This window comes from Stylophora pistillata, chromosome 14 (genome assembly GCF_964205215.1).
Source record: "Stylophora pistillata chromosome 14, jaStyPist1.2, whole genome shotgun sequence".
Taxonomy (NCBI): Eukaryota; Metazoa; Cnidaria; class Anthozoa; order Scleractinia; family Pocilloporidae; genus Stylophora; species Stylophora pistillata.
Window position 1 is genome coordinate 23,498,749 of NC_142532.1, and position 10,644 is coordinate 23,509,392.

At 37.0% G+C, this 10,644-nt stretch overlaps 1 protein-coding gene across 1 annotated transcript; it reads right to left on the reverse strand.

The window, feature by feature from the left end:
* Nucleotides 1-1,035: 1,035 nt before the first annotated feature.
* Nucleotides 1,036-9,474, reverse strand: LOC111325603 (uncharacterized). The gene is made up of 6 exons (XM_022929434.2): nt 9,221-9,474; nt 9,009-9,083; nt 8,741-8,818; nt 6,160-6,300; nt 5,296-5,388; nt 1,036-4,793 (listed from the first exon to the last, which is right to left on the reverse strand). Exons 1-6 carry the CDS (start codon nt 9,347-9,349, stop codon nt 3,606-3,608), a joined length of 1,704 nt encoding a protein of 567 aa, XP_022785169.2. The 5' UTR covers nt 9,350-9,474; the 3' UTR covers nt 1,036-3,605.
* Between the last annotated feature and the right edge of the window lie 1,170 nt (nt 9,475-10,644).

Sequence of the window (10,644 nt, forward strand, 5' to 3'; positions counted from 1 at the left end):
ATAGATTCCCGGATCGAAAAAAAGAAGTTATGTCACGTGTTTTGACGGTTCGATAACAAGCCACTGCTTGGGAAATAAGCCCACGTTGAGGAGAGATTAGGGAATAATTTAAGCAAAAACAATAGCTCTAATTGGCAGAACAATAGCCCGGCACGTGTGTTTTAAAACTTTGTACATTTCTTAGCCGTCCTTTGAAAAACAACAACGTGAAATCACCAAAATTTGCGTCGTCTGCGAGGCGAAACCGCGGCGGCAAATTATTTTAGTTTACATTTGGAACTCAACGCTACTTTTATGGGTTATGTTGAGTTTGAGGTCTGGAGCCCTATGAGACGGTTAACACATGCAGCCACTTTCGAAATTCTGACTAAAAGTAGAAACTCATTTTATATTCCAAATGAATGAAGGCTGATAGTTTCGAAAGAAACTGTTTGGGGCTGCGTCGGTGGGAGTAACGAAATACGGTGGCCAATTTACCACTTCAACTTTGTTGATATATCCAAATTATTTCATTTTTTAATCGACGTCTTCCGTGGCGTTGCCGTCCTGACTGCTAAAAGTCCCTACTAAAAGTCCCTACTGAAATCGGACTTGGATCGGAAACAAAATTAAAGATATAATTTCTATGGAAGGTTCCTCATCCAACCGATAAGCTGAACAAGTGGGATTTCTTGAATGCGTACAAGTTTTTCCTAAAGATGGCGATCACCATCGCGAATTTTCATTAACATTGCTGATGTTATTTTTTTAAAGAATGTTAATCGAACTTAGACATTAAGCACTACTTAAATCCAACTTCCTTGGTCTGCATCTTTGAAATAACAATATTAGAGATGACTTTCTTTCTCTGAAAGATATTAGCCCTACCCTTAAAGACGTAAGAAAAACAAACACTCGAAAGAGTGATCTCAGCGTGGAGGAGTGGCCAACAGGAGGGGGAACGGAGACGAGACAAGAGCGAAGGAGGGCATTTAAGGGATCCCCCAACGTAATCAATTTCCTCACTTACATCCACACAAGTATTACACAGTTACATACGCAGGGATTACTCTATTTTACTATTAACCACTTGCTGATTTGAAGCACCACTAAAAACATCACTACATATCATAACATAACATATAATATCACCTACGAATTTACATTACAATCAACCAGTTGTACTACAATATGAGTGGAAACTCTACACTACAATGGATCAGTTATAGAATTAAAGATTGCAAAAGACTTGACAATCCGGAAGCTTAAATCTTATTAGGGAAGACCACATTATAAAATTATATTACAGTAAAATTATCATTAGTGGATCTTAAAAGGTAAGTGCACTTTAGATAATTACAAATTTCAAAAGAACTTTCCTTACTTTTGATAGCATAGCGCACACTACGCCCCTTATTTTTTTTTCCTCAGAGGCTTGTTAAAAAGGTATATTTGGCTTGGTAAGCTAGACTTGCCATGTAAATGCAACTTCGTGAAAACTGCTCCATTAGCTGTGATCTTGCCATTGTGAAGCCAACATCAATCCTGACTGAACTGATGGACAGCACTCTTACTTATTTAAATTTAATTTTAGTTTTTGTTTTTGCAGGTTTGTATGCAGTGTGTGAACGTGACATGTACGGAAAACTAAGCAATCTGGGTTACCTATTTCAGGCTAGCTTGACCTCAACGGAATCTGGATCAAAAATAATCTTGACAAAATAGTACAGAACGGTGAAAATACCAACAGAGCTTGTGTAATCACTTAAAAATGTAAATTTTCCACAAGCACCTGTATTCTCACAATACTCAATGAGAAAACAATAGGTATCGTTTATAAGAATGGAATGTCTGTATAAACTACACAGTTGTTTAGTTGAAATGATTTTAGCCCTTTAGCTCCCAAGATCTGATCACCAATTCTCCCTTCTGGCTGCTACACATTTCCTGGTAAATTAGTTACAAGAATTTGCTTGTGAGATCAAGATAAAAAACCTCAGCCTGATAAGTTTAAGTATTCTCATTACCTGTTTGCTAGATACTGTATGGATATTACAGGGAGAAGTTACATGTTAATCACTTCTTGAGTTAAGGGGTTAACACCTCACATTTCCTTGCATTGAAAGATGGGTAAGAATCTAAAAGGCTACACGTCTAAGACAAAGCAAATAATCAATAGAATCATTTTGAACAATTTTTAAGATAGTTAACTGGGCAAGGTACAAGGCTAACCTTCTTCATTCAGCCCTTTAAACAATCAGGACATGTAATGTTCTGGTATGCACTAAATATTTAGAATAGATTCTTGTCACCTTCATAAAATTACCACAAACCACATTTTCATGTCATAAATTCAACCTAAAACGAAAACACCTGGACGTCTTATTAGTTAAATAAAAATTTGCCGTTAAAAGATTTTGTACTATTTTTTCGTTCAAAGTGCATGTAGGTAAACAACAATTTTTTAATTGTTCACTTTTGGGGGATGACTGACCAGTAACCTCAAAGTCTCTTCAAAGCAGCTGATACTTTTGGGAATGAGCAAAAAAAAAAAAAAATAATAATAATAATAATAATAATAATAATAATAATGTCATAAGCCAACAAAGTCCTAAGGTAGTTGCGAAGTCATTTCACAAACCCTCTACTTGCATTAAATTCAGAAACATCAACCTTGTATTTGTACAATAAACATATTTATAAGCATGAAAATTTTTATATACCCAAATTATGTTAAGAGAAAACCTCTGCAACTTCATTTCCACTTTCAAAAAAAAAAAATCTCAGAGATATACATGTGTGAAATGCAGGAAATAAAGTAGATCCCATGCTTGTTGTGTGAAAAGATTTCTACATATTTGGAAACATAATAGTTACAGAGGTTTAGGTCATATGAGCTCTCAACAACAATTCTATTAGATACTCGATGTGCATTATCTGTACAATCCTTGCCGGACCAAATTCCTCTCTAAAAACAAATAACACTCTTTTGATAAAAATGTGTCATGTGGTCTTTAAATTTTGGTGTACAATCAGTTTGAAATACAGTACTTATCATTTGTAGTCATCTTCCAGAGATGTTCTTGAGCCTACTTTATTTTCACATTCTTATCATGTCGAGTGTTAGAAAACCTCCTTATTTCTCAACCCATTCTTTGAAATTCTGAAATCAGTGACTACTTCACATACTGAGGTACATCTAAAAATCTTGCTAAAAAAAAAAAAAATGGATAAAAAAATTTTTAAGCTAAGGTCCTTTGCACAACTGTCGCTCAAAAGGTAGTTCAAACCTCTTATTATTGTTCCGTTTGTACAGTATGAGGCTTGAAAATAAGAGCTGACTGGGTGGCATGATCACATCTGGGTGAGGGCAGTTCTGAACAAGACTTGACCCTGCTCAGTTTCACAAATGCCAATGACCATAGCTGTTTAAATTCAGGACCACCATTAACAGGATGGCCATGCTGTTGAAATTTTCAATTCTCTGGTCCTGGCTTGGCTTGTTATTATTTTTTTTTTTTTTTGGTACAGAGACGAAAGGTTAAAAGGATCACTATTCATGTTAAAAGCTGTGTAAAAATTCCCGCCAAGAACTAAAAATGTCACCTTGTCCATGAATTTCCTCATCACACCCAGAATACTTGATCTTGAGTTGGTGAAAATGGGTTGGAATCTTTCTTACTGAGAGGTGCGTGAGGAGGGGGGCTTGTTTGCCTTGAGGAAAAGAATGATGCGAAGTCATCTTCTCCATTTGTTTGACGTACAGCACTTGGTCCCCATTTTGATGATGACGACCAGCCAGTTGTCCCTTGTGGTGACGCACTTGGCAGTGTGGACTGCATATCACGTGTCCATGCATTTGAAAGAGCATCAATGTGGGATGCTGTTTCTGCAAATGGATTGACTGTAGTCAGCAATCCCTGATTTGGTTGCATTGTCTTGGCTGGCTGTGTGGTGTCGACTGAAGCAGACGCCAGCCACATTTCAGCCTCTGATAGAGGCTTCTGCCTCTGTACTTGGCTAGAGACACTCCATGAGCCTGACCCATTGACTTGGGGAGTTGCCCCCTGAACAGGTTGGGGCTGTAATGGAGGCACTGTATTTGGAACACTGCTTCTTTGACTTAAGTTCAGTATAGTATTGGGTTCTTGCATTGTTGATGTTGAGTTAGAATTCAGCCCATTAAAGATGGAAGTTGGTTGACTTGGAGCACTGTTCTGCATTGCTGGTCCTTTTGAGACTGGTGTTCCAAATGAGGTTGATAAAGGGGTGGGTGTGTTTTTCTGTAGCATAAGGGCATCAACAGTTGGAGGCAACTGTGGAACTGCTGGTTCTTCTGTTAATGTTTCGTAGCCACTTGTGTCGTTGCGTAGAGGCATAAAAGACAGAGGATTTGAGCGGTACCTCAGTGACATGTGACGGGTAAAAGGTGAAGGGTTAAAAGGTTGTGGACGTGGTCTCGCAACTGAGGGAGGAGGTTTAAGTATAGGAGTACCAGCATTACTTTGCTTTGGTTCAGCTGGTGACGGTACTTGCTGTGTTCCTGTTGTCACAACACCATTCTTAATCGGAGGCGTCGTCATACTGGATGGGACTGAGGCCACAGCGATTGGAGCCGTGGTGGATGCTGGCATAGGAGATGGGACAGGGACAGAGGGTTTCATTTGTGCAGGGGATGGCTGCTGTGCAGCTGGATTTGGAGGACTGGAGCCATTAACTACTGGTGTGGTGCTTGCTGCAGCTGGTGTCCCTGTTTCAGCAGCTGCAGTAGAAGCCTGTTGGGTTGGAGGCTGTCCTTGTTGTTGCTGTTGACCCTAAATCAAAGGAGACCAAAGTGCAACAAAGTGAAGGTAAATATTGCAGCTTTGTTTCCTTCACAAACAATAACTTAAGTTTAGGTAGCATCCATATTCACCCAGGACTAAATGTATCATATCATCTTATTTTTGATTAAACGAAATAAAAAATTCACCAGGGAAAATAATCTGATCTCAAATACAAACAGATGAGTCTAAAAGCTTATTTCAACTCTGAGTGAGCTTTTAACCCTTTCAATCCCACAATCTGATTATGAATTCTCCCCTCTAGCTACTACACATTTTCTTGTAAATTAGATATGAGAATTTGGTGTTAGATCAGTGTACCTCAGTTCCTGTTTGCTAGATAATATATAAGCATTAAAAGGGAGAAGTTACATGTTAATCATTTCTGGCCTCAGTACTGTAAACAACTCCCCTGAAATTCTCATAAATATACACAATGAAAGGAGAATTGGGATGTATAAAATTCAGAAGAGAATAATGGTGTTTTTCTGACCTCCTTATGTTGCTGCTGCAGAGCTTGAGCTTTCTGCTTTCTCTGCAAACAGGCTGTGAATGCACAGCCAACTGCATGGCTTAAACGTTCTCCCTGACAAGAAAACAGAGAAAAGTTGCTCATTAGTAGTCTACAGGAAGTGCTGAAATGTTAATACAACCAGAATTTACCCTAGTATCAATAACATTGACAAATTAGGATGGTTGCTTCCAGAGCAGATAATCTCTCCTCTCCTCCTCCCTTAGGATTTTGTCAGGTTTCTGGGTAAATTTCTTGGTTCCTGTCTGGGTACCCTTCTAGATCATTTTCTTTATCCTCGTGACCTTACCGTGGGATTCAGGGGTTGAAATTGTACGGAGAAATCAGATGCAAGTCACTCTTAGGGTTTCAGAGTTTAGTGCTCTATTGCATCCTGTTCTAAAAATTATCACTTTTTTTGTGGTTTTCCTAGTATTAAGCTTTGAGAAGTTCTGTGAATCTTCAAAGAGAATTGCCAAACATTTTGTTAATCTCAATACAAGCAGGTGTCCACTTTCATTTTTACTTTGTTTCTTTTTCCAATAAAATATTCTTGCTAACAACTGTTTAATTATTTTAGGTAACCAAATGAAGAATTTGAGAAAAAAAATTCATCATAGAGCAATCAGAGGGAATCAATTTGATGGGAGACACTTTGTTCTGTGTGTAAGATGCCATGGTTCAAATCTATGTAAAGTTGGTTTAAAAATTTCTAAACCAGTTCATTTTTCCATTTTTATTTGTCTATCAGTGTGAACACTAATCCCAGCTCATAGGTCTGAGAATTTTTAACACATGGAAAAATTTTAACCACAATGTTGAAGGAAAGTCAGTTTGTCAACTTACTGTGTCTCTCAAAGCTATAAAGCTATGGCACATCCATCTTCTTGTAGTTCCTTCACGGCAGATGTAAGAGAAGACTCTGTCATTACTTGGATCAGGAGTACAAAATGATACTTTCTCAATTGTCTGGTCAATGACCAGGGACTGAAATAAAACAGTTCAAGAAGCGATTATGTACTATCTTATCATAAAAAATTATGTGAGCTTTGTAATCTGATGAACCAACAAATGTACATGTACCTTAAAAAACAACTCACTCTTAACAGTTTAAATGGAATAAAATAAGAAACTTTGACACCGTTGATTGTCCAAGACCCAAAGGATCTCAATAGCAAATGCTTTCAAGTTCACTGTAAAATGGCTCACTGATGGAGGCTTTTATTGTACTATACAGTCTTAAAACAGTCACAGAAAATTGTGAAATTATTATTTCATGCTAGTAAATAATGGAAGTAATTGTTTACAAAAAAAAAATGATGAAAGCACTCCAGGAGATCTAGAAGAACTCAAAGTTCATAAGATGAATGCCCATTCCCAGCCTTGCATGCACTTTGAAGCAGTTTATACTCGACCTTTAGTGTGTTTTACTGGTCATAACACCAGCACACAATGTTAACATCTGACAAATATGATAAGTGAGTTAAGCCTCATTTTGACATCTAACATAAACCTTCCATGATAGGATTTCCTCTGGTTGTTGTTATTGTTCATGATAGTTCCCATTTAAGATTGACATTACACAATCTAAGAAACTGGATGAATGTGGTACAGAACAAAAACTCATACAGCACATTTCATTAATCGATCATATAAATGTACAAAATAAGTAAGCTTACTAAAATACATATTTTTAGAATAATACAAGCACACAATTAAAAGACAAAATCAAATCTGATTTATTCGTCTTTATTACCTCACTGGCTTTCAAACATTAGTTAATCCATTATTTATATCACAAGGTTCATTGCTGAAGTGTAGTTGTCAGATATTCTATATAAATTATCTGCAGAAACTTATGCTCAAATGTCTGTAGTCAGCATTGCATTCTTTAGAAGTAATCCAGCAGATTTCTTTTAGACATATAATTTTCAGAAGGTTGGAAATGAACCACACTGAACTGTCTTGGTGCGATGGCTTGTGAAGAGTTGAAATTAAAGTTTCATTTCAAGATGTTTGTATTCGAAAGTTAGGCGAACAGAAAATAAGCATACTGCCTCAGAAATCACAAACTCTCTGGGAAGTACCATATTTCAATTCAGTGTTTAGCACCTTGAAGAAAAAAAAAAGCTGGCAACTAAATTGGATTGAAAGAAATTCTATAAAGAATGAGGAAACGATGACAGAAAAATAGAATTAAATTACGATTCCGACAGAAAAAAGTCAACAGTTTTCCTTATGGGAACAGATTGCTAAGTACAAGAGGAAACAGTTTCATTAAAAAAGAAACGTGCGATGTCTTCCCAGTGGAATAAAATTACTATATTCTTATTTTGTTACCATTAATGAGTGTGAAAAAGCACTATCAAGCTGAGAACTGAAAGATAGAACGTCGATATATTGATCAAAGATGCTGAATTTTCGAGAGCGGCATTTGATACGCAGCTTCGAGCAAATAAATCAAAACGAACGAGTTCGGTTCGAATAAATTTGACGGTCAAGTATTTAACGCCTGTGTTGTGAAAATTCGTTTAATCACAATTCGTGATGAAAGAAGGTTGGATTGATTGTACTTCATGCATAGGATGAGCACATGTCGAAACAAGATAGGTTGCATGTTGAAATGATTGCTGAAAATACAAATTACACGAAATAATAATCTAAGGAACGACTCACAATTCCCAGAGAGATTTAATCCACGAATGGAACAATTTTTAAGAACGTTTTCAACAGTAAATATGGTGCTCTTTTATTTGAATTCAGCTGCTTCTAGGTAAATATGCATTTAAGGGACTTCTTCGAGTCGAAAGTATAAAAGGTGGGTACTATTAAAAAAAAAAAAATCGAAAAGAATTATTCTGTTTTGAGTAAAATATCACACAACGAGCGGTAGAGAACAAATAAATGAACATTTCAAACAGACTATCTTCATATCAATGGTCTGTTTCAAGTACCTTCGGTCTTTTCGATAAAATTAATCAGCGATGAAATAAAGAAATACAAAAACATCAATTTGCAGTGTATACGAAACTTTTCCTTAGGCATTATGTAAAATCCGCCTTCTATCTAAAAACAGGAACAACTTATGACAGCCAGCTAATATAAGCTGATGAATTTTCTCAGTAAGTCTAGATTTTTCCGCGCAAGGTAGTTCAAACAAAATCCAACAGATATACTTGCGATCATTCCAAATCTCGGATTCTTTATCAATGCACATTGCTCATATATATTACCTCGTTGAAGGGAAAATTCGCCGAAAAAGGACCCGAATTTTTTACAAAAAAAAAACTAAAGGTGAACAATATCGTCTACTCTCTGCCTCTCTCTTAGATATGCCACATGACACACGAATACTTGCGTAGTTACATCAGCGCGATCAAAAATATTTTGAGCTTATAGCTTAAAAAAAATACTTTGCCTCTCTCACCTTGGTTTGTTCGTCCACAACTCGTACACAATCTGCCGTGACAAGCAACTGCATTCGCTTCTTTTTTCCTGTCCCGACCTGAAATAAACGAGAGATTGATACAACCGTTAAGCCGAATCGCTTATATATCCATGACCGAAGGAAACCAAATTCACCGAGACGTTATTAAATTTCAAACAATTAAGAAAAAAGGGCTTCAGCTGAAGACCTCGGTCAAGCTTCGTAGTATCTGTCAAAAATGGAAACAATGCGAAAAAGAACCGCTTACTTCTTTCATCTTTCTGAAAGCTTCTGCACAAACTTGTGTACCTCTGGACTCGGTAACTTCGATCGATCCCACGTACTAAAACAATAAGTTTACAAATTAATTGAGGATTTGAATATCGTATTTTAACGCTGTATTCTACAACGTTAAGTACCATGCAATCCTTACATTCGAAATACCGCAAATATAAAGAAAAATTCGCGATAAATGCTAACCTTAACTGGGAAACTAACGCCTCCATTCCGAACTTTATAACTGTCGTTCTCCCAAATTTGTGGCCTCACACTCTCCGGTATGTGTCTCTTTGAACTCCTTAAACTTAAACTTCTCTTCAGCCTATTCATTCTAGTAAAATCATATAAAAATACTGACGAAACAAATAAAGTTACGACAAGAACTCACACACAGTTTTCGACTGCATTAGAAAATACGAAATCTGCTTACGATTGACCGGATGATTCACGCATGCTCAGTGGTTGCGTAATTCAGTTCAAAATGTATTTTGCTAATGAGCAAACAGATTTGTGTGCATACAGGTTTGAAACGGATTTTTCCGTTGTAATATTAGCGGATTAGCACATATTTGTGTTAAGAATTACAGCATAATTTTTAAGTTATTTATTAAAACTGGAAAATGATCGGAATGTGTCTGAGAACTAGGAAGACTCTGCGAATCTGGACGGGCTAGTTAAGCTTTGTTCATGACTTCCGGTTTGAGTCATCCTCGCGGTTGGCGGTACTGAAGTTGGAAGCGAGCTATGGAGTGCACTTTTCAATCAGACCTCACCCACATTGATCAGCACTAAAAATAAACAATAGATTTACCTGCCTTGGCAGTTCGCTCAGTTCGTTCAGCGCAGGCAAGGACTTCCGGTCATAGTTTATTGTCTCGTTAGATCACAGGACAATGGGGACGGAAATGCTCTCCAAATAAACCACGTCCTGCTAGCGACTCCCAAGTTAGAAATGTTTGTTTCATCTGGCTTAGATTATTTAAATGTCCTCAAGCTTCACGTGAAATAAAATAAGAACGGTTCCGAAGAAAAGAAATTTAAAGCGTTTAGATGTAAGAAACTAATAATTTATTCAATCCTTATCTTTTTTTTATTTTTTCTCTCAGGATTGTAAGTGCTTCCCGAGTCCCGTGACAGAACTTATAAAGAACGGAATGGTTCATTGTTGTTGAGATGACATTTTTTACATTACAGCTGTAGATTAGATTACGTTTTAACTCTTGTTTAACGCATTGTCGGCGTTTCTTTAACGTTCTTCTTGAAGAAATAAAAATTAAAAAGCATCTCATTTTACTATTTTCGAAAACTCATTCGACTTGCATTTAGACTTAACTGGACAAATAGTAGGCACTATCGGCGTTGAGGTTCATGAGTCTACACACAGCCTATATTCGTCTCAAATTTCCACAAGACTTCAATGTGTCTCTCTTTAAAAAAAAAAACCTTGGCGGAAACTTCTAGACCACTTAAGAAACGTTTCTTTTTTTTTTTTTTTTTTCCGTTAATTTTCATGGAATTTTGGCCTTCTGAAGTTCTCTTCGCCGTCGTAGGTCGCCGTAAATCACCGGAGCTGTTCGGAAGTTACGGTCCGAAAGCCATTTCGTGCGCCTGCAGTTTATCAGCAG